The 24,832-nt window shown below is 41.4% G+C and overlaps 2 protein-coding genes and 1 long non-coding RNA gene across 3 annotated transcripts; 1 reads left to right on the top strand and 2 right to left on the bottom strand.

Moving 5' to 3' along the window:
- The first annotated feature begins 2,013 nt into the window (after positions 1-2,013).
- Positions 2,014-11,030, top strand: ctsd (cathepsin D). The gene is made up of 9 exons (XM_079230402.1): positions 2,014-2,134; positions 4,395-4,551; positions 6,753-6,876; positions 6,975-7,093; positions 7,675-7,874; positions 9,032-9,154; positions 9,397-9,541; positions 10,139-10,237; positions 10,478-11,030. The coding sequence occupies exons 1-9, from the start codon at positions 2,073-2,075 to the stop codon at positions 10,637-10,639; spliced, it is 1,191 nt and encodes a 396-aa protein (XP_079086528.1). The 5' UTR covers positions 2,014-2,072; the 3' UTR covers positions 10,640-11,030.
- A 740-nt stretch (positions 11,031-11,770) lies between these two features.
- On the bottom strand, positions 11,771-17,403 carry cdhr5a (cadherin-related family member 5a; the record flags this gene model as incomplete). The annotated part of the gene is made up of 8 exons (XM_079230516.1): positions 11,771-13,131; positions 14,293-14,453; positions 15,398-15,464; positions 15,551-15,664; positions 16,201-16,407; positions 16,495-16,592; positions 16,831-16,921; positions 17,209-17,403. The coding sequence occupies 8 exons, from the start codon at positions 17,401-17,403 to the stop codon at positions 12,580-12,582; spliced, it is 1,485 nt and encodes a 494-aa protein (XP_079086642.1). The 3' UTR covers positions 11,771-12,579.
- Positions 17,404-17,517: 114 nt separating this feature from the next.
- On the bottom strand, positions 17,518-18,311 carry LOC306747329. Its single transcript, XR_013771143.1, has 3 exons — positions 18,280-18,311; positions 18,063-18,149; positions 17,518-17,575 (listed from the first exon to the last, which is right to left on the bottom strand). It is a non-coding gene; the product is annotated as an uncharacterized lncRNA (long non-coding RNA).
- Between the last annotated feature and the right edge of the window lie 6,521 nt (positions 18,312-24,832).

The raw sequence follows: 24,832 nt of genomic DNA on the forward strand, positions 1-24,832 counted from the left end.
GACTGTTTTTACCAGGCGGCAACGTCCGGTTCTGCCAAGTGAAGCCAACGTGGAAGTGTCTTAAAACTTTCTTTCTCTCTTCTGACCACCAGGGGGTGACTCCTCTGGTTGTATAGAAGTATATGCTTCATGTGTTAAAGCTGCATTCTCTCTCCTGACCACCAGGGGGTGACTCCTCTGGTTGTATAGAAGTATATGCTTAATGTGTTAAGGCTGCATTCTCTCTCCTGACCACCAGGGGGTGACTCCTCTGGTTGTATAGAAGTCTATATAAATGACTCTACTTCTCTTGATGTATTCCCTCAGTAAACATTGTAAACATGAGTTTATGTCTCAATCTCTAGTTTCAAGTCTTCTTCAATACAGCATGATGTTCATTTAGTAAATTATGGTCATTTAGAGTCAAACAGACCATAAAGCAGAGGACGCTTTAGGGCGGGACTACAAGGTGATTGACAGCTCTTTTAGGCTCTTGGGGTTTTACACACAACATCAAACTTCAAACTGCAGATGAACTGGTCTCTTTATTTGCTTCAGTCTTCAAAGATAAAGCACAGCTAAATTAATTAGGTATTTTCTCATTTAATTCTCTTTTTTCCTTAAAAAAAAATCACTCTAATAGCAGGCAATAGATGAAAGTTATTTATTGCAGGATTAATGTTCATTATGGGGTTTGCGGTCTTGTGTTTTTAATCATTTTAGGATTTGCTGCACGTACCATGTTTTGAATTTCTACAGTTGCAGTACTTCTCAAGCAGCCGTGCTGTGAGGCTCCGACATGCTGTTAAATATCCCTTTATCTGTATTTGTGTGATTGTCAGTGTTTGGATTATTGAGAAGGAAAGAAGGGTGATTGTGATGTTTTAATGGCTCACTTTCCCCCCATGAGGCTTTATGAGGGAAAGGTTTACGTGTGATGATGCCGTCCGTGCTTCGTGGGACGAGGTCGCCTCTAGCTGTTCAGTCCTCGTCATTACAAGGCAGATTGTATTCACTGGCTGCAAAGAAACTGTTGAAACTCCAGAGAATTATTATTTCACCTGGTGGAAGACCAGGTTTTCATGCCGCTCTCTACTTCAATACATCTCACAGGGAAATACTGTATTTTTTACTCCACTACATTTATCTGACAGCTTTAGTTTTTACAAATTAAGATGTTTGCACAAAACAGTTGACAGAAATTAATTGGCAACTATTTTTATGTTTCTGTTGTGTTTGTACAAATATATATATAATTTAATTTGCTATGTCGCTACTCTGTTTGAATCGTAAAACTCTTTAACAAAAGACAAACATTGTGAAGGAGTCAGGCCTCAGAAATGTGACTGCATTTCTCATGACTGTCACTGTTTTTACAAACCAATCAATTATTAAAATAATCAGTCTATTAATATAAACAACACAAATTGTTGAATTAATTATTCAAGTGTAGGAAATCTTTCAAACACATGTTTTACCAGGTGAAGCATATGTAATATACCTGTTATTCATACAGTAACCTGTTTATCGCCCACGCTGCTTTATCCCACTTCATATCACTAAGAAATACCAAAAGCATCTAGAAGAAGGGACAGTAACATATCATATAACTAAGTGGGTTCCTTCCTGGTAATATGTTGGTTTCATCCCAAATGTTGTAAAACTCAATTAACTAGTTACCATGATTTTTTTCCTTAGTCCTTGTTTTTAATTATTGTGAACTCTCTACTAATCGCCGGAAGTGACGTATTCCGCCCCCTCACACACCTAAGTGTATTCCTCCCTTGTAATATATATCAAAAAGTACTTGATTATTCATATTTATTTACCTTTTTTGAATTATTATTATAATGTTTTCCTTATTCCTTGTTTTTAATTATTCTGAACTCTCTTATATGACATTTTCCCTTTTGATTGTGCAATACATTTAAAAAAAAGCAGAGCGGCGCACTAATCGCCGGAAGTGACGTAGTTGGAGCGGATTCAGGCTCACGTGACACAGCGTCCGCTGCCCAGTCAGCTGATAAACGTCGGCGGTTATTGTCGACAACAAGTCAGAATCCCTCCGTCGTCGTCGTGCCTCTCCCGCCGCCATGAGGGTCCCGCTGCTGCTGCTGGTGTTCGCGGCGTTAGCGCTGACCAACGCGCTCGTGAGGTAATACCGTGACATCATATTCTTAGCGTGGAAGGTGTTTTTAATGCGTCTGAGCCGAGTGAACGCGGTGTACGTAAACTACCGGGACGCTTACGCAACGTTACCGGGACACCTAACGGCTGAAAACGGTCACATAGAACGTCTGTCATGTCGAATAAGGACGGTGTTGCCTGGCAACAGCTGCTTTCTGGCCCGCGTCTTGGTAATCTTCATGGAGGACGGGGCTGATCTTGTGACTTATTAAACTGCCTACTTCTGTCCGCTGGGATCCCACCACTTTGTCTGTCGGCTTATAATGGAAACCAGTGCATCATACTGGGCGTGTACCTCCGGTGTTTATCCGGTTAAATGTGTTAAATACGCCTTAAACGCACAAATAAACATGCAGCCAAAGAACATGGCGGACAAAAGGTGAAACGTAAACATGTAAACTGCTGTGGACAGATATGAGCTATGAACTGTGGAGACTAGTGCAAAGAGTGCTGAATACATATGGGATGATTTTATATTATTTTTAATATATTATATTTTTAATGTAATATTTTTGTATTTGCAGTCTTTCCTGTTTTTGCTCTGTTACATTTTTTTTTTACGTAGCAATGCCACCCTAAAAATACTCAATTAGAAGCCCTGCATTAAAACATATTAAATTAAATTAAATATTAGCAACAGCATATATTGAAAGTGAGGGTGTTAAATTAATAAGAGACTGGGGTCATTATTGCAATGAAAAGTCAAACTGTTGTGAAACCAATGTCCAACAAATCAATTGCATATAAAAATTTAAAATTGTGCACCAGCAACTTTTGTGAACAATTTTCAAAATTCTCAGGAATTACCAGTCAAATGTAATTATTTGCAATGCAGCAACCTGAACTTAAACATGAATTATAAGTCCAGTATATAACGTACATAAGTATAGAGTGCAATAGATCTTCCTCTTTATCAACAATGCCCTATTTGAGTGAAAAGTAAAATAACTCATTCTGCAGACTGGCACATGTCAGAGTTGTATTATTGGATCAATATTGTGAATATGTGAGAGGTAGTCAGATTTCTTAGTCGTGCTGGAGCTATTTGTTCTTCTAATAGTTAAATCAAAGTAGTAGGTTAATCAAAAACAATCCATTATATTTTACACAGCAGTCTCTGTGTTCTGTGAATTAAAATCCTGAACTGAAAAATAACATGCTCATAAACGTGATCATGTTTATTGTGCCAGGCATACATCTGAAATGTGTGTTTACAAATAAGGTAAAAGGAAAGACTAGGATAACATATCAATTAGAATTTGTAATATTGCTGGTACTTAAAATTGTTATTTGTATATAATATAAAAGTAATAGAAAGTAACTTGGTTTCGACCATTCTGGTGATGGTTTCCACAATACGGCCATTTTGCTTTTATTTAAACCCCGTTGTTTTCTCTTTGTACGAGTCCAAATTTTAACGTGTGCTAGTGAAGGGACTTAAAGGACGGGGCTTAAACACGCCTTTTTAAGTAAAAAATAAATAACTGCTGCTCCCAGACCAGTCAAACGTGAAAACCTTCATTAGTATTTCATCTACCCGTTTTAGCCTTTTATTTTGTAAAATATCAGCAAAAAACAAATGCTATCGTTTGATATGTGAATACACACATGATGCACGTCCCATGATTCACGTCCCATGATTCACATGTACAGTCTCTCGACAAGTGGCATGTGCTAAAAATATAAAGCTTCCACTGCTTTTTAAAAGCCACAGCTCAGCTGTCGTCACTTGTTTTGTTGGTGTCTGTTTACAGACGCTGAACTTAATAGTATCTGTCCAAAATATTCAGTCTATTGTAATAAAGGAGAGAAATATTCCCATTTAAGAAGCTGGAATCAGAATGTTGTACTTTTTTTGTTAAATAATGTTTATAAATGAGTAACCCATTCTCTAAATAGTTGGCTATTTAAAGTAATAGTCCAACCGCTCAACACACTGTAGGCTGTATTTCAGCACTGTTGCATTAAAGTGCATTAGTTTTAGCTCACTGGAGTTGTTAAACTGACTGTTTTTAAAATATGGACATAATGGGGTCATGTTTGTGTTTCTACATTATGAACCGCTCAGACATTATATTTTGCAACACTCTAAAAGATAACGGTGAGCAGATAAGGACGAAGTATGCAGGTCCAACCTTACCTGTGACGCTACCAGCTGTGTTTCTACTTTAAGATAAGCAGCCTGATGACTAAACCCACATCACCTTTCTGCTGTTCTTCCCCTTTAGAATCCCCTTGAAGAAGTTCCGGTCCATCAGACGCGAGCTGACCGACTCGGGGAAAACAGCAGAGGAGCTTCGGGCCGACAAGCCCTCCCTGAAGTACAACTTTGGCTTCCCCCCCGGCAACGGACCCACTCCAGAAACCCTGAAGAACTACCTTGATGTAAGCATCACTCCCAGACCCTTAAAGTCTTCCCTTTCCCCTCATGCAGGGGGAGGGGAGCCGCGACACGACAAAGGTCTTCTTGTGTCGAGGCCGCCACCTCGGCCCTTTTTCTTCCTACAGATCCTCCCAGCTGAACGCAAACGCAGCCTTTTCACCGACTCATTCTGACTCATTCTGGTGATGACTCATGTCGTCTTTCAAGAGATGAAGCCGAGTGACGGCGGATTCAGTGTTGATCTCTACGCCTCCTACCCCAACTTCCTGTCAGCTGACGAGGATTGCTGTTTCACTTTATCAGGCAGTCGCGTGAAGACACAAGTCAGCCTTTTCTAGACTGCATCCACATTGTTGACTTGTGTCACTATTTTGGATAACCCAGAAGCTGACAACACCGGCTCTGTCCTCTGCAAGTCACGTGTCTCGATAACGGAGCGAAAGGTCACGGAAAACCCTTTTTAAAAAAAAAAAAATATTTCTCTATAAGCGTCACAGCCGTAATATTCAGTGAAAAGAATAAATATCAAAACCAAATTGAGCTAAACCACGAATGAAGTGTTTCATTCTCTGTAATTTGGGCAAAGCAAAGCAAAGCCATCTCCACCGCAATTAATCTGTCAGCTTTCAGACGTTGCTCAGGAAACCAGAAAGGAAGTCCTGTGAGTCCTGGGTGACTTGACAAATAACTGCCGGGTTTGATGGAACAGAAGTTTGCTTCACTTCCTGCGTCTTGTTGCGTCACAACAAACTAACAACGGAGAGTGATTTATTGTCGTGACTCAGTAACTATTTGACCTGCGTCCCTCTAACATTCGCTGACACCAACAGCTGTGAGGCCCCATCATCATCATCTTTATAATCATCTTCATCAGCGAGAGCAGCAGACGGTAGTCTGGAGTGAACTGAGCTGTCAGACCTGGTTGTTTACATCTCTGGACCTCGCTCCTCACTCGGGCTAAAGTCCAGCTTCTTAGCAGTAAGCTGGTGACCTCATACAGGAAGTATTTCATACCCGGCTGGGTTATTGAGAAATCATTGCTACCTGTTGGTGCATTAGTCACAGATACAGTTTCATGATGAAGGTTACAGTATATACATTATAGTATACATTTTCATTTCCTGTTTTAAAAAATCCAATTTGTTATGTGAACACTCAGTAAATCAACTACAAATATTGCTGAATATAGTTCATTCACATTATCGGCACTCATTTTGCCTTTTCTTTTCAAAATAAGAGCGCACCGTCTCCTCGTTCCAACACAAAAGGAGACCAGGACTCAGAACTACGATGTCCTGCGTCAGACGGAGGTGTTGAATGTTGCACAGACACGGCCGCATGAACTCTGTCAACGTTCAGGATGAAAGGGATGTGATCTAAAGCAGACGGGTCACTGCAAAGCAAAGGATTATGGGAATAATGGGAACACAAAATGACACTTAAAGTTAAGCTGTGGTGGAATTATGTGTAACTCCTGTTCACAAGCTTCGGATGAGATGCTTAAACATAATGAGATCCAACAAACAACCTTAAAGCTTCTGAGTATTTATTCTTGCAAGAAGGAAGAAGTCAAATGCACATTGGTTTTCTGACTTCGTTTTTGCCGTCCTTCCGACGGGTGGAGACGACGTTATCTCATCATTAGGGAGGCGACAGGTTTCAGAAGCGGCAGATTCATAAGCCGAAGGCCACAGCAGACGGAAGAGGAAGCGGGCTTGATGGGCGTAACAAAAGAATGTGTTCTTCATGCAATTTCACAGAAAGTCTGGCGATAATGAATTTAACAAACACGGAGCACAAATCTGAAAGCAACAACCAGCATCACTTCATGTTGACGTCTCGAAAGAAGGCAGGCAGGAAAAAGTGTTCACTCCAATCTGCAACCTTTATAACGTGCGGTATTGTTCCATTACAAATAGTCTTGGGTTTTAAAATGTTTCTCCATGTTCATGTGAGAAAAGACTCGCAATGAACGTTATAATTGGAACAGCATTTGTTTTGGAACGATTCCGTCCAAGTCGATTAAGATGCTTCTTTCTTATTTACAACAAAACCCATCAAACTAGCTGCAGGAGACGTTTGATAACTGCTTGAGTTGCACACGGCCAGCTCACGGGTTACGTGTTCTCTCTCCCGGCTTTATTCACTGCTGGCTTTCATTCTCCACAAAGCTTATTAAGGTGTTTTTGTTGTTGTTGTCCAGGCCCAGTACTACGGGGAGATCGGCCTGGGGACGCCTCCTCAGACCTTCACCGTGGTGTTCGACACCGGCTCCTCCAACCTGTGGGTGCCCTCGGTCCACTGCTCCCTCCTGGACATCGCCTGCCGTGAGTCCAGTGACGTCTCCCGCGTGTCGGCTGGAAAAACTACCGTTCTTCCCTTTTCCATTTCTTTACTTCTTTATTGTTCTTCTCCTTCTTCAAAGTGCTTCACCACAAGTATAATTCCGCCAAGTCCAGCTCCTACGTGAAGAACGGCACTGCCTTCGCCATCCAGTATGGGTCGGGCAGTCTGTCGGGCTACCTCAGTCAGGACACGTGCACGGTAAGCTCCCCTCGCGGTGAACCGTGGTTTCAATACGGATCATGAAGCGGCTCGGATCCCATCAGCTGCTCTGAAGTCTGTAAACATCACATTCTAAATGTCATCCTTCTGCTTTTGTTATCGGGGTATTTTATTTTTTGGGGCCTTTTCAATTTAGATGATTCGGAATTAAAATATTTAATTTTATTGTTAGTAGTTTTAATTATGTATTTTAAGTACATAAGTGTTAAGAAGTTAAACGGCTCATAATTCATCTCTAATAATTGTATATTCATGTGAAAACTTTATTCATGTTTTTCACAAAAAAACAGAATTTGACTAGATTACATGTGAACCCGACATGATGGCGTTATAACGTACCTTCAGCAAGTACTCCTTTTCACCGCGCAGAGCCTGAACGCACCACAATGTAACTGAACAGAACCTCCGTACGTTAGCGGTGCTGCTAACGTTACTAGCTCTCCTCCTGTCACTTTAAACAGGTTTGTTGTTCACAAAGTGACAAAGCTCGGCGTCTAGAAAGCATGAATGCCGACGCCACTAATGCAACTTTATTAAGCTAACCGTGTTTCTCTGTGCAGATCGGAGACCTCTCCGTGGATAAGCAGCTTTTCGGTGAAGCCATCAAGCAGCCCGGCGTGGCCTTCATCGCTGCCAAGTTCGACGGCATCCTCGGCATGGCCTACCCACGCATCTCTGTGGACGGGGTGGCGCCGGTCTTTGACAACATCATGAGCCAGAAGAAGGTGGAGAAGAACGTCTTCTCCTTCTACCTGAACAGGTGCGCCTAGATTCTGTAGGATGTGAAGTCTGATCTCTGCTGCGGGAACTAAACCCGTAGCCGAGTACTAGAGACTCTTGATGTGCCGGAGGAGAGTGAAACGAGCAATTTAGAGTCTGATCTTGTTTGTATTTTTTATGCTACGCTGGTTCTAATCGAGGACCCGGTTATTGGCCCAAAACATCATCCAGTCCATCTATTTGCTCTGTTGCATGGATCTGTCATCTAGTTTCAGTGCTTAAAAAAACTGTATTCTTTTTCTATTTGTTTGTTGCTTTCTGGAGCGATTCATGAAGTAATTGCATATTATTGAAAAAGAAACAATGCATCGCTGCGTTTTAGAGAAATCAAACAGAACAGAATGAATCTGCTTCATCCGTCACGATCGACTGCCGGCGGACTGAAAACGACCCGGAACCTGCGTTGAGCTTCACATTCTGATCTCGTCGCAAAGCAAGCGGTCAGTTTATGACACGCTTTGATGAGTTTCTGCATTCAATCAGTTTGTTTTAACGCTGGCAGCTCATGCAGAGCAATGCAAAGAGCAGAAAAACCTCCTGGAGACCGGCACAAATGTGCTCCTAACATTTAGACAACTGTTCTGGTTCCTGATCTGCGTTTAAGAGAAACTATACAAGCTGAAATACAATTTAAACTTCAGTTCATTCATGACATTAATGTCGTTTTTTGCTGCGGCCGTGATCTGGTTCTGTATTTAGTTTATAATACGTTGACACAACAGGTCGCTACTATAGTCTTACTGTCCTGGAGGAAACTGTTTTCAACGATCTGAATCTGCTGGGTGTTTTAAATAAAGTTGAAGGGAGGAAATGTGTTTGTACTCCCGTCTCGTAGAAACGTCGTGCGATCCGGCTGCAAAGATCGATTAAACTTTCTGTTTGTCAATCGAGTATTTCAAGAAAAGTAAAACCAAACCAAAGTCCCACGTAACCGGGGTACAAACCATTGCATTGTGGGAGCGGTTGTTTCATAAAAGTGGTATATTTAAAACCATTTAAATGCAAAAAGAAACTACGACTCCAGAAGGGGGGGAAATGAGAAACGACTTTATTGTAATCCTCTTAAAACAACATTTTAACATCGTCACGTTTCTCCGTCTGCGGCGACGGCGTTCTAACTTCCTGTCTCCTCGTCAGGAACCCGGACACGGAGCCCGGCGGGGAGCTGCTGCTGGGAGGAACCGACCCCAAATACTACAGCGGGGACTTCAACTACGTCAACGTGACCCGCCAGGCCTACTGGCAGATCCACGTGGACGGGTGAGGGCTCAACCTTAAACTAGCTTATTATAATATTATTATTATTATTATTATTATTATTATATCGGGCCGTCTTCAGAGACGTTAAGATCTGATGTTGTAATTTACTTTTAAAAATGTTTCTTTCGTTGTTTTTTTCTACTGAATGTTTCTTACTTGTATTGCTTTTATATTTAGCTCAGTATTACTACTTATAGGCTTAATATTTTACCCTATTTCTATATTGTTCTATAATGTTTCAGGATGTCGGTGGGCAGCCAGCTGAGTCTGTGTAAGAGCGGCTGCGAGGCCATCGTGGACACGGGCACGTCTCTGATCACCGGGCCCTCTGCGGAGGTCAAGGCCCTGCAGAAGGCCATCGGAGCCACGCCCCTCATCCAGGGAGAGGTGAGGAAAACGAACGAACCCTTCTTCACTGATGAAGATAAAACACACGCCGTAAACGTGTCGCTCTTAAAGAGCGAGTCTGGTGATACTCAATGATAAACTTCAACTGGTGTTTTCTTCTTCTGAACCATGGCGCTCCATTTAAACACCAGTGAGCCTCAATATTTCTTTCATCGCCGTCAACAAACACACTTTAGTTTTATTTTGACTCCGTCCTGCCGCCACATATAACTCGCCAGAGCACCAAATGTGGATTCATCCGCCGCTGAAAATAGTCCCAGACATAAAACGATTTCTTCCACCTGCAGTCACCAGCTGGAAAAAATAAACTATATATTTATGTTAAATTAAATGATATATTTGTGAGCTATTAAAGATTCCCCTCTTCAGTAGAAACCAATGGGCTTTGAGCTGAGAGCCACAGACAGGAAGTGGGAGAAAAAGTCTTGTTACTTGTTGAAATAATAACTCCGTTGAGTTTTTATTCTATTCTCCAATGTTTCACTGTAACATTTACTTACTTTGTGTTGCTCTACTTTTCCCAACTGTTGCTGTATTTGAGCTTCAGTGCCTTAAAGTTCCTTCTGGTCGTTTCAGTACATGGTGAGCTGTGACAAGGTGCCCTCGCTGCCCGTCATCACCTTCAACGTGGGCGGCCAGTCCTACGCTCTGACCGGAGAGCAGTACGTCCTCAAGGTGAGACTCTGAGCCGGCCAGCAGGGGGCGGCGGAGAGGCGGCTCCTTCGCCAACAATGGCCACTGTGTCCACTGAGCGTTGCATCACAAACTAAACAAGGGCAGCTTTGTTTCACTTTGCAAAGTCAGGAGGGCGCTGGTTTGTTGTCTGAGGAGTGACTACACATTCCTTTTATTTATTCAACAACATTTCTGCAGCTCTGACTGTCTTTTCTCCTCTTTTTTAATTTTTTAATCCAGGTAAGTCAGGCTGGAAAGACCATTTGTCTCAGCGGCTTCATGGGTCTGGACATCCCCGCCCCCGCCGGGCCCCTGTGGATTCTGGGAGACGTGTTCATCGGCCCGTACTACACCGTCTTCGACCGGGACAACGACCGGGTCGGCTTCGCCAAGGCCAAGTGAGCGTCCTGCGCTCACACGCAAAGCCGGGAGGAGAAGAAAAGCACAACGAAGATCTTGAGCTGCACGCTTTTCTGTTGCTTCGCCATCGAACCGTAATCATGAGTAGATGTTGTGTCGCGCCCTAATGCTCTGATCTCAGTCGTTTGTAAGATGTCCAGCCGAGTGTGAAGGATCGGAGGCTTGACGTGATGCGTGACGGCTGAACACGATCCAGGATCCGTTGACTGACAGAAACGCCCTTTTCTTTTTTTAAACATCAAAGTGATTTTTTTTATTTGTTTTAAATCAGGGATTTTTAAATTTAATTTTTAAGAGGAAGTTGTTCCTCTTCCACTGACTTTGAGTTGTGTATTTGAATGTGATTGGCCTGAATAAACCGTTTTTAAAAGGAGCGGTGAGTCTTGTTTGTCGTTCAGATTAAACGTTTCACTTCATAACTAGAGAACAGAAATGAGTCGATCCTCTCGGCAATAAAGAGAATAAAAGTATAAAAAGACCAAAGTCTTTACTAGAATGTGAAAACTCATAAATGTAATTTCCCAGCGAGGCGACCTCAACGAATCCTTCAAACTTTATTATGCCCTCAATCACTTACAATGTACAAAATAAAGAAAATCAACTGTACATTAATCAAAGATTCATCCATAAAAGTAGTTATTTTGCTTGACTTTCTCAGTAAAAATTGTCATAAAAACATCCAGTCAGCTGTTTAGTATTCAGTCGATAAAGTTTGTCTTCACATATATTGTTCGCTATAAAATCCGGTTTAGTAAAAGTCGTACAGAAGCAGACGGTGACCTCGATGAGGTGAGACGCCACGGTTTGGGCCTTTCTTTTGCTGACTCATGTTATCAGCTGACTTCCTGAACTGACTGGTGTAAACTATCATGTTGGTTTTGTATCAATATATATATATATATATATATATATATATATATATGTATCTCAATAAATATATATAGTAAATGTCCTCACATTATAAACACACAGATGGGTATTTCCGTCTCGACCAATCAGGTGAATTAAATTCCTCACAAATCAATATTTAATCAAATTAATAAATAGAAAAGTCTTGTAGGTCCAACATTACAATAAAACCTTTGTTACCACTTTCTAGTAAGGCATCTTTTCTGAAAAAAAAATAAACAAAACAAATACTATTATGTGGTTTATTAATAAATAAATAATTGACTAATGCTTTAAAGATCAGTTATAAGTCATTAAGATCATCAGCTTTAGGCTCTGACTTTACGGAATAACATCCATTAAGTTCAACATAACATTTATAAGTTTTATAATATTAGTATCTTAAGAACAAAGGGTTGTGGTTAAACTTGAAGTTGAAATTCTCCTATAAAGCATTAATAAATGATTTATTAACGCTTAATAAAGCCAATAGTTGCAAACAGAGAACACAATGCAGCGTTTCCTTCTCTTATGACAGAATATGAAACAACTTTGGGTTTTGAACTATTAGTTGTATTTGTCTTCAGAACATTTATATTTTATAAACTAAACAATTACTCTATTAAATGAGCAAATAATCTGCAGATTAATTGAAAGTGAAAAGTTAGTTGCAGCCCTAATTACAACATAAACACCTTTTATAAATGATGCCTCATTAGAAAGTGATTCTTGATTTATTTTAACATCCGTTATGAGAACATGAGTTCAGTCAAGCTGTAAACAAACCAGTTCAACCAGTTTATGCGAGTGGGAGGCTCCCAGCTTGCAGACCTCTTCCTCTGCGTGTTTCTCCGGAGACGTTTGGAGCGTTTCATCCTCTCGGTTGCTCGCAGCAGGAAATAAATACTTGTTTTTGGACCTTTTCTAAGAGTTCTTGAGGTTTGGGTGCTGCTCCCGGCCGCCGGCTGTCGTCTCCGAAACAAGAAAACAAGCGGCTCAGTTTGGCTCTGGGACTGGAGGCTGACCTCTGACCTTCAGCCCTCCTGGCCTCCCTTCTCTTCCTCCTCGCTCCCTGTGCTCTGGCCCTCCTGCCCGCCGTCGGCGTCCCTCGGCGGGGCCGCCGGGTCCCTGACGGCGCCGCCCTCCGTCTGCGGCTGCTCCTCCGGCTCCTCCTCCAGCGGCCGCACGGCGTCCGGGATGATCTCCACCTCGATGTCGGAGGAGTCCTCGACCTCCTTGAACCACACCGTCTTCTGGCCCTCCTTCCTCCTCTGCTTGGCCCGCGTCGCCCTCTTCTTGTACTCGTCGTCGCCGTCGGCCCGGCCCCTCCTGGAGGGCCTCGCGGAGGGGCTCCCCGCGGCCACGTGGTTGGCGTGGCCCCCGCAGGAGGAGCAGTGCCGCCGCTCCATGGGGAGGACCCGGCCCCGCGCCTGGGGGAAGGTGCTCCGTCGGGGCGGAGCGTTGTTCCGGCGCCGGCCGCCTCCCCGGCCCGGGTCGGCCTCGGTCTGGAAGCCGTCGTTGGTGTACTGCAGGGAGTCCCTGTGGCCCGACTGGTGCTGGTCCGACTTCAGGCAGGGGCCCAGGCACTGCAGGCGGGGACAGAGGCCCCTCATCAACACAGCAGTCAAGCTTTTAGAAACCAAGACTGAGCGATTGTTTTATAAAACTGTAAACCATAGCTTGTTTTTTGGGAAAAAAAGCCCAAAACTGCTGTATTTAGATGTATTGAACACCATAAGTAATATAAGTACAATACAAGTGAAATATATGGTTTGGTACATGAGAAAATTCAAATGTCACAGATGTGTAAAAAAACCCTCTATAACTTTGTTCTGCTTCACTTTATCAAAGTCAACCTTTGCAGAGAGAATGTTCACATATTGAGTTATGATTTGGGTTAGAGAATGTTCACATATTGAGTTATGATTTGGGTTAGAGAATGTTCACATATTGAGTTATGATTTGGGTTAGAGAATGTTCACATATTGTCTATGATTTGGGTTAGAGAATGTTCACATATTGTCTATGATTTGGGTTAGAGAATGTTCACATATTGTCTATGATTTGGGTTAGAGAATGTTCACATATTGAGTTATGATTTGGGTTAGAGAATGTTCACATATTGTGTTATGATTTGGGTTAGAGAATGTTCACATATTGAGCTATGATTTGGGTTAGAGAATGTTCACATATTGAGCTATGATTTGGGTTAGAGAATGTTCACATATTGAGTTATGATTTGGGTTAGAGAATGTTCACATATTGAGTTATGATTTGGGTTAGAGAATGTTCACATATTGAGTTATGATTTGGGTTAGAGAATGTTCACATATTGAGTTATGATTTGGGTTAGAGAATGTTCACATATTGAGCTATGATTTGGGTTAGAGTTGGACCTTACAGCTGCATCATTTCAAAGAAATAATCATCCTGGAAGTGATTATTTTATAGACGGACCTGAAACCTTTAATTTTTGCTGTGTGTCATCTTCATTTACTCTTAACCAGTAACATATAGACTGATATTTACACAATTCATTGTTTCATGTTCACAAACCATATATTTCACTTGTATATTACTTATGGTGTTCAATAAATCCAAATACAACAGTTTTGGGCTTTTTTTTCCTCTTCATAAAACAAGCTATGACTTACAGTTTTATAAAACAATCGCTCAGCCTGTTTTGTAGTATCTGGACCTTGAGTCTGAAATAAAGATTGATTGATTGATAATAGGACCGGACTGACCTCGCATATCTTGTCCATGCTGCTGTCGCCCCTCCACAGGCGGGAGATGAGGAAGCCGATGACGATGAGGCAGAGCACCAGCAGCGCCGCCATCACCAGGCCCAGCAGCGCCATGTCGCCCGGCCGGTAGCCGACGCTGGACGGGGACGGGATGGCGACCGCTGCGCCGGGAGAGAGATTACGTCACCTTTCATTTAAACATTCATATCGATGGAGTTATTACGACATCCACCTCCTCGTGACCACGCCGTCTTTATTTCAGCACATTTCTTGTAGTTTTCTCACGACTCTTACATCACACTCTGTGTGGGACTTGTCTATTGACTACTTTACTTTAAGACTTTTCAGGACATTTCTTCTTTGACTTACTATAATGTGACCTAAAATAATAATAATATGGAATACTAGCAAGCCTATTCATATGTTTTTATGACCTATGATTTCTTTATTACAATTTTATTGACTTCCTATATGAAGACATTTTATAAAAAAAATACCATTTTGTGATTTTTTGCCATTTCTATAAAATACTATGTTGTATGATATATCATTTGTTTACAATTGTATTGATTTAGTATACTGTAAGATGTTTTATTGGCATACTTTATGACTTGTTATGACATTGTATTTGTTAATTGCATACAGTTTGACTTTGTAATTACATTAATGACTTTAAAAAAGGTTTTAAAAGGTTTTTTTAAATCACATTTTTCATGATGTACCAAACTATGATTTATTATGGCATGATGATTTTTTTATGGCGTACTTAATTATTACTTTTTATTACTTTTTTCTTACTGATAGTGGGCTGATTTTCCCTTTAAATATCTCAAAAATGGTTCAGTAAAAATATTTGAACCTTTGTTTGCCATCCAGAACAATAATAACAATACTAACCTATGAAGAAAAGGTTTCTTATGACAGAATTATGAATATTATATTGTATTTTAAACCTTGGAGCTCCATTTTTTAAATTAAAAAAGCAGTATAGTAGAATAAACTCAATTGAATTATATGCAGCTTTCACATAATGTGCATTATGATGTCATTGATACTCACTATATCATGCATCATATATTTAATAGCTGAAATATGTCGGTTTTACCTGGAATGACCTGAACAGAAAGGGCCGCTGACCCAAACTCGCCTGTCGCCGTGTCCACGGCTCGGAGCTGCGTTCAGACGTAAATAAAACAAACGTTCAGCGTCAGTAAATGTGTGCAAACGGTATTTTAAAACCTTTAAACTCTCCCGTCACCTGAAGCGCAAAGGACTCCGTCTTCACGACTCTCTTCAGGATCACGAACCCGTCCGAGGTCACGTTGACGTAGCTGCTGTACTGGACCTCGTACTTCAAGTCCGGATTCACACCCTGACGTCAATGAAGGGCAACCAAAGAAAAATGATTTTCGGGGATGTGACTCAGGTATTCTCTCTCTTTTTGCTCCGTTTTGGGTCTCCACCAGCTCCTCCTGAGGGGAGTATCCGTCTCTTTAGCTGCTTAATGCCCCACTGTGTCCACCAGCGGGCCTCAAACTGAGTCCGTCTGCTTTCTGCTGCTGAGCAGGAAGTGAACGGTGACTTTGGTGAAGCTTTTTTCTTTAAAAACAGCTGTGAACTGCTCTGATTGTTGGTTTGTAAACCGCCACCAAAAAAAATGCCCGAAAGACCCAAAACCTCCAAAGAGCGGAAAGAGCTGAAGAGTTTGGCGACGATTCTCTATTTCACATTATAATCATTAATCCATTGTAATGAAGGAATGATTGTCATCAGTTCCGATACATATTGACTAATCCTAGATGCTATACGAAACATTTGATCGTATATATTTTTTTAAAATCTGGAGCAACAGATAAATGGTGAGAATAGTTCTGGATATAAAATGATCAGTTATCCGTCGACACTCACGGCGGCGAAGTCCTCGTCCCGCGCTCGGACCCTGAAGGGCCGGTTGGTGCCCCGGTCCCGGAGGATCATGCTCTCCGGCACCGAGTTGCTGTAGATGAATCCTTCGTAGCGCTCCTTCTCGAAGCGAGGAGGGTTCCTGCTCTTCTTCATCACGTCGATGGTCACCTGCGTCACCGAGAACTGATCCCTGTTGGTGACCTGGGACGCCTGAGAGGACGAGTCGGACCAACGTCAGACCCAAGAGTCGGCCATTTTCTTTGCATTAATGAAATAATAAATGAGATTTTTTTTTACCAGAACGGTGAGAGTTATCGGGCCGACGATGTCCGCAGCTTTCGCCATCGAGATGTTTCCTGTTTCCTCATCAATCTGGAAAATACTTCCCTCATTTCCTGGAGATGAAAGAAGACGTCGTCACTGTGAGCAAGAAGTTTATTAAAGGCTTGAAAGAAGACCTGCATATATATAAATTATGTTTTATTATTATATATTATATGTTCGATGGTCTTGGTCCAGCTCACTGCTGCTACCACGAATACTACTGATGATGATGATAAAAGTAAAATCTTGAGCGCTGGAGCTGAAGGTTCTGCTGAAGAGGAGTTATAGGTGGTGTTGCTGGGTTCAAACCTCGGAGGATTCTGTAGTTGATCTGCTCGCTCCGGTTCTTGTCTCCGTCCTTGGCGAACACCGGACCGGGTTCCAGCACCAACGGCCCGTCCTGTGGATCAAAACCATCACCCACCGATTCTGTAGTCACGAGCTTCACCGGCTCGGCTTTGGTTGAATCCAGGAGAATTTTAAATGACACAAAAATTACAAAATCTGATCCTTTTGTCTTTTAAATCCCCCCCCACCATAAAAAAAGGTCTCATTGTCTCGAGAGCAAATATAATAATTAAAGGTTTATCTCAGATGACTGTTACGAAATGTCCCTTGAGTCAGATGTTCTCTCATCTCATTATCATAGATTTTATAAAAAAAAAAAAATGGGGCATGTGAGCTCACCTCCTTCTCCGTGAGGTTGACTTTGCCTCTGTAGCCGGTGCTCACGCACAGTTTGGCGATTCCCGAGTTGGTCCTCAAACAAGGCTGAAACCAGGGGGGCCGGTTATCCACGTCCTTCACCTGCACCGTGATGGAGGCCACGGAGGTGAAGAAGGGCTTGTCGGAGGCGGAGCCATCCAGCGTGTCCTGGAACATGCGACGCGTGTTCACAAGGGGTCAAAGGTCACCGAGAAGACACCGGGGTGAGGCTCTATGAACGTACCTGCACGTGTAAAACCAGAGAGACCTTCTGCACGACGTCGTAGTCCAGGATGCTTTTCACGATTATCTTTGGAGTGTTGATGTTCTCCAGACGGAAGTATTTATCCTATTTAACACGAGAGAGACATCGATTATAAATATGTATATATAGGATTTAAAAATATAACTATATTCATAAAGCATCCTGATGTGATTTACAATAAATTCATTTTGCGTAAAAACTGTCATGAAAAGTCACAGTAGGTCATGTGATAAAAAAGAGTTATATTATAGTATGTAAGAAAAACAAAAACCCATAGTGTTTCTCCACATTTGGTGCAATTTGGACATGCAACATTTTTTATATTATTAAACTGAAAGTGCAGCTCTGCAGAGCCACGAGATCCTGCAAAAGCAACTGTCATGAAAATGTAATACAAAAACTATAATATGGCATAAAAACGGCATAAAAACGTATTGTTTAATATGTCATAAACATGTAATATCAAAATGAGAATACATAATAAATAAAGGTACAGTTTGGATGTTCCCTCAGTAACTCTCTGTTCTCTAAAATAATACGACAGGTGAGTCATCATTCAATATCTTCTTACTGTCGCCGGCTCTAAGCGGTAGAACAGCGGCTCTGAATCAACGTCCGACGCTTCGATCAGTCCGACACTGGAGTTCACCGGCGTGAGCTGCAAAAGGACCAGAGTCAACATCGTGTTAACACACACACACACACACACACACACACACACACACACACACACACACACACACACACACACACACACACACACACACACACACACCAGCAGCCCTCACCTCGTTCACCTCCAGGACGTAGTGGCTTTGTGCAAAGTTCGGAGGGTTGTCGTTCTCGTTTTCCACCAAAACCTCCACCGACTCGTTCACCTGGAGGAGGAACGGGCACGCGGTGTGTTTATATATATATATATATATATATATATATGTATATATATATATATATATATATTACTGATGTTTACGTTATGTTGTGTTGGCATCTTTGTTGATATTGTGCGTTTGCTTTACTCACAGAGCTGAAGCCGGCCTTGCTGCACTGCACCCACACCACCAGAGCTGCACTGTGCAACGACTGACAAACACACAGCGGTTATGTCAAGAGTTCATGCACCACTGATCTGATGGGAATGAAGTTACGAGAACGACTCCTGCAGGACGCTACATCTCCCCGAACTAAAATATGTTTGTTTTGGTTGGTTTCATTTTAAAATTGCAGCATAAAAAAAATACTTCATGCTGTTAACATCTGGGTATTTTAAAGGTCCCACGTTAAAAAGCTTCAAGTGATCTTTTATTCATAATGTTGTAAGTACAGATACCAAACGGCAACCTGCGGTTCTGAACAGTGAAGTCAATGCTTCATGTGTTACAGCTGCATTCTCTCTACTGACCACCAGGGGGAGACTCCTCTGGTTGTATAGAAGTCTATGCTTCATGTGTTAAAGCTGCATTCTCTCTCCTGACCACCAGGGGGAGACTCCTCTGGTTGTATAGAAGTATATGCTTCATGTGTAAAAGCTGCATTCTCTCTACTGACCACCAGGTGGCGACTCCTCTGGTTGTATAGAAGTCTATGCTTCAGGTGTTACAGCTGCATTCTCTCTACTGACCACCAGGTGGTGACTCCTCTGGTTGTATAGAAGTCTATGCTTCATGTGTTAAAGCTGCATTATCTCTCCTAACCACCAGGGGGAGACTCCTCTGGTTGTATAGAAGTATATGCTTCATGTGTAAAAGCTGCATTCTCTCTACTGACCACCAGGTGGTGACTCCTCTGGTTGTATAGAAGTCTATGCTTCATGTGTTACAGCTGCATTCTCTCTACTGACCACCAGGTGGTGACTCCTCTGATTGTATAGAAGTCTATGCTTCATGTGTTAAAGCTGCATTATCTCTCCTGACCACCAGGGGGCGACTCCTCTGGTTGTATAGAAATCTATGCTCCATGTGTTAAAGCTGCATTCTCTCTAGTATCCACCAGGGGGCGACTCATCTGGTTGTATAGAAGACTATGTTTCATGTGTAAAAGCTGCATTCTCTCTACTGACCACCAGGTGGTGACTCCTCTGGTTGTATAGAAGTCTATGCTTCATGTGTTACAGCTGCATTCTCTCTACTGACCACCAGGGGGAGACTCCTCTGATTGTATAGAAGTCTATGCTTCATGTGTTAAAGCTGCATTCTCTCTAGTATCCACCAGGGGGAGACTCCTCTGGTTGTATAGAAGTATATGCTTCATGTGTTAAAGCTGCATTCTCTCTACTGACCACCAGGTGGTGACTCCTCTGGTTGTATAGAAGTCTATGCTTCATGTGTTAAAGCTGCATTATCTCTCCTAACCACCAGGGGGAGACTCCTCTGGTTGTATAGAAGTATATGCTTCATGTGTAAAAGCTGCATTCTCTCTACTGACCACCAGGTGGTGACTCCTCTGGTTGTATAGAAGTCTATGCTTCATGTGTTACAGCTGCATTCTCTCTACTGACCACCAGGTGGTGACTCCTCTGATTGTATAGAAGTCTATGCTTCATGTGTTAAAGCTGCATTATCTCTCCTGACCACCAGGGGGCGACTCCTCTGGTTGTATAGAAATCTATGCTCCATGTGTTAAAGCTGCATTCTCTCTAGTATCCACCAGGGGGCGACTCATCTGGTTGTATAGAAGACTATGTTTCATGTGTAAAAGCTGCATTCTCTCTACTGACCACCAGGTGGTGACTCCTCTGGTTGTATAGAAGTCTATGCTTCATGTGTTACAGCTGCATTCTCTCTACTGACCACCAGGGGGAGACTCCTCTGATTGTATAGAAGTCTATGCTTCATGTGTTAAAGCTGCATTCTCTCTAGTATCCACCAGGGGGAGACTCCTCTGGTTGTATAGAAGTATATGCTTCATGTGTTAAAGCTGCATTCTCTCCTGACCACCAGGGGGAGACTCCTCTGGTTGTATAGAAGTATATACTTCATGTGTTAAAGCTGCATAAACATGTCTTATTCAGTGTCGGGTTGCACGTAGCTCCTCCCTTTTCTGTCGCTTCTGGTTGCGTAAAAACAAGATGGCGACGGCAAAAACACCGAACTCAGCAGCCAAATAAAACCAACGGGTGACGCCACGTCGACTACGTTCACTTCTGATATGCAGTCTGTGCTACTTAGATAAGGTTCTCTTTAATATTAATATGTCTTTTAAAGCCCATTAAGATCTCCACTCATGTTTCAGACCATCGAGTGCATCACAACCGGACCGGGCCCTGATTGGCTCCCCTCACCGATGAATCACTGACTTCTGTCCAATCAGATTAGTCTCCATTTTTTTATCTATATTACATGTGATTACACTGGATTAGAGATTAGCTGATATTAGTTTATCGGTGTCTACTTTTACCGATAAGTAATTTGAAGTAGTTGAAAGGAAATGCAAAAGATACGCCGTCGTCTTGGAAACAACTGTCACCATCACATAGATTTCTAGTAGATTTCTATCACAGAATTTGCAAAGAAATGAACAAATTCACAGGCTCCCCGTCCTCTGAGCGGACCGGAGCCCACGCCTCAGACTCTGGTCCATAGTCACCTCGTAGTCCAGGCCCTTCTTCACCATCAGGGCGCTTCCCTTCAGGTAGAACAGATCTTCAGGGTTCACCGAGACGCTCAGCGTGGCGTCGCCGTCGGAGACGATGGTCACAAGCTGGACGTCGACCGTGTTGTTCTCCGGGATCGTGACGGGGCCCGGAGGCACCGTGCAGACTGAGAGAGAGAGAGAGAGAGAGAGAGAGAGAGAGAGAGAGAGAGAGAGAGAGAGAGAGAGAGAGAGGAGAGAGAGGGAGAGACAGAGAGAGAGAGGGAGAGAGAGAGAGGACCAGTGAGATACCGAAGAGATACTGCTGTGTATATATATATATATATATATATATATATATATATATATATATATATATATATATATATATATTATGATTATTACCACGCTTAGTTGGTGTACTTGACTTCAAACACCAGCAATTAGATAGTATACACTGCATGTACTGTATACAGTATATACATACAGTATGTATATACATATATATGTATATATATGTATATACATACAGTATGTATATACATATATATGTATATAATATATATGTATATACATACAGTATGTATATACATATATATATATATACATATATATATACTGTATGTATATACTGTACATACATACTATATACTGCACATACTGGCTACATAGTTGCACTACTGTTTTATTTGTTTTTATTTGTTAGTTAATTTATTTTCATAATATTATTATTTTGTATTTATTGTGCATTTGTTATATTGTATTGTGCATACAGGTAAACATGTTTTATTCATTCATTAATTAAGCTGTAGCGAAAAATCTATCTATTCTACTGTATATACTTTATATACTATATTTGTACAATTTCTCCATCAAAATCTCAGAGGGTAATATTGTACTTTTCACTTTTACACATTTTTTTACACACAAAAGTTATAAAATAATGTTTTCTTTTTAAATAAATGAATCCCAAAAGTAAAACGTAAAGAAAATGTATCCAGTGGATTGACAGAAAATAAATTATAAACCATGTCTAGGACCCTCTTCCCATCATTTGATGTCTCTAGATTGCAGATTTTCCTTTTAATAATGTTCATGTATTAAAAATGTTTGGATTCTGAAGATGTCACTATTTTCACTATGGATTAAGAGAAATAATAATCAGCAGATTAGTTGAAAATGAACCAACTATAACAGTAAACTCCAGATGTTCCATCAATGCATGAGTGATTATAATCTATTGATGAAAGATATAATAGTATAACAGTCACACAGTTGTTTCTTCTTGAGCACTTTCACTTTGTAAAACCCTGCAGATCAAATTGATCCGCTGCCTCTACCCAGAATGCACCAGTTCTTCTACGCGGGAACAAATTCTACAAATAAGGACCAAGGAAGGACAAACCGGCGAACGTAATACTGCTTAAAGGAATAGTTCAACATTTTGAGGGCTGCACTTCACTTCACTGTGGATGAGAAGACACCGTCATTACTGCACGGGGAATATGAAGCTTTACTTCCTGTAGCTTAGCTTAGCATAAACGCTATAGCAGGTGTAAACAGCTAGCATGCTGTCTGACGGCATCAAAACACAAAACGTTACTGACATATCAACGTGACTGATTGCTATTTTCCTTATTTCAAAGACTCATGAAGCGCATAATACATGAAACAAAGATCCATAAACCGTCAAATATTCATAAAAGCACGAAACAAATCCAATCCAACAACAGAAAAGATGCAACACCAGCCCTGTGAAAAAAAAAGTGCATTAAAGACTTAAAGACGTGGTCGTGCAGCACCAGTATGTAACCTGCTGCAGCTGCAGGATAAAACCATGAATGTTGGTTTTAATGCTTATCAGTCGTTTGTGAGAAGGGAAAAAAGGCCCTTTCAAACTTTCGGGCTCTTCTTTTGTAAACACTTTGTCCGGCTGGCGCTCGGCCCTCAGCTGACGTGTTGCCAAAACAACATCGGCTCCTACGTAGAGGAGGATGCTCTCCAGCCTCCATGTGAACAGATCAACTCCATCAAACCTGAAGGGTGAACATCAAGTCACAAAGTTGCTGATACGCTGTGCTTCTTTAACAAATCCCATCGTCTGAACCCTTTACAAACAACCACACTTCTTCATTCTTTTAAAGCGGTTCTTAGGCCCCAAAATCTGGAGGAGGAGCGAAAAGAAAGAATTACTAAGAATTGACAATAAATGAAGTGAAGAATATCTGTGTTTTCGTAGTGACAAACTAGCTTCTTTCACCTCTCCAGGCCCCTAACACTAAGTGTGTCTTTGTGGACACAGAGTCCATAAAGTCCATAGAGTCCCAGAGGCTCTCCTCAGCATCCCCGACCTCCCCGACCTCCCCGACCTCCCCGACCTCCCCGACCTCCCCGACCTCCCCGACCTCCCCGACCTCCCCGCTCTACTCACGTCGTTCAGCCGGACAAACGGCCCAAAAGCAGACGGCGACGATGCATCCGAGGAGAACGTCCACCGGTCGGCTCCTCCATTGCAGTTCCATGTCCCGATGTTCAAAAGGCAGCAGCGAATGAAGTCCCGGAGGAGGATGAGGAGCCCGTGGTACCAGCTGGTACTCGTCCACATAAAGCCCCGTCTGTGCTGCCCGGCCAGTGGGAGTCGACTACAGTCGCGATGTTTGTGACTTCATCTTACGGGCGCATATTGCATGCAGCGCCTGCCAGCAGAGGACTCGCTGCCTCCTACTAAAATACTTGCATCTGCTTTAGCCGGACGGGTCACTCTGTATCGGTGGCCCCGGTGCATTCTGGGAGGAGTCCAGCAGAGGAATGTTGGCAGCTGGAAACATTTCCCACATGGATGAATACGCTTCAGGTTTCAAGGTGTACATGAATACATATATATATATATATTTACATATATATATATATATATATATATATATATATATATATATATACATTTATATATATATATATGAAAATAAATATGTCCTCTTACACCTCACTGACCTTCTGTCCGTCATCACAGACTAATGTTTGCAGCCAAACATTGTTCAGATATCAAATATTTTAGGCTTCATTTTGGGGAGGTTTGTGTAAAATGACACACGTCTCACATCTTGGTGCAGACTTAAAAACATGGAGTCTTTGTTTTAAATATGTCTCTCAATAAATAACTTTACAATAACATCTGCAACAATATATATAATATATACTTATATAATATGTATGATACTGTCAAGAGTGGACACATTTATATATACACATATATAAATATATATATGTGTATATATACATGTATATCAATATATCATTATATATATAATTATATATATATCATTATATATAGATTATATATAACAATATATTGTTATATATAATGATATATATAATGATATATTGATATATATATATATATCATTATATATGTAATTACATATACATATATATATATATATATATATATATATAATTATATATATATATGATTATATATATAATTATATATATATATATATATATATATATATATATATATATATATATATATATATATCCCGGCCATTTTTTTTTTACTGTCATTTTTCCACATCACTTCATATAATCTGGAATAGATAGAGGAGATATTCGTGTGTTTCATGCACGTGTTATTGAAGACACATCCGCACGACTAATACTTTATATAAGCTATAAAATAAGATAAATGCATTTCAGCTGTTCTGACCAGAAGCACAGCGACACAATGACATCACCATCACGCCGTCTCTCTTTCAATAAGATTGTTTCTCT

Source organism: Taurulus bubalis (genome assembly GCF_910589615.1).
Source record: "Taurulus bubalis genome assembly, chromosome: 15".
Classification (NCBI taxonomy): domain Eukaryota; kingdom Metazoa; phylum Chordata; class Actinopteri; order Perciformes; family Cottidae; genus Taurulus; species Taurulus bubalis.

Coding starts and splice junctions, on each gene's coding strand:
- ctsd (XM_079230402.1), top strand. CDS start 2,073: ATGAGGGTCCCGCTGCTGCTGCTGGTGTTCGCGGCGTTAGCGCTGACC. Junction 4,552..6,752: donor CCCTGAAGAACTACCTTGAT/GTAAGCATCACT, acceptor GTTGTTGTCCAG/GCCCAGTACTACGGGGAGAT. Junction 9,155..9,396: donor TGGCAGATCCACGTGGACGG/GTGAGGGCTCAA, acceptor ATAATGTTTCAG/GATGTCGGTGGGCAGCCAGC.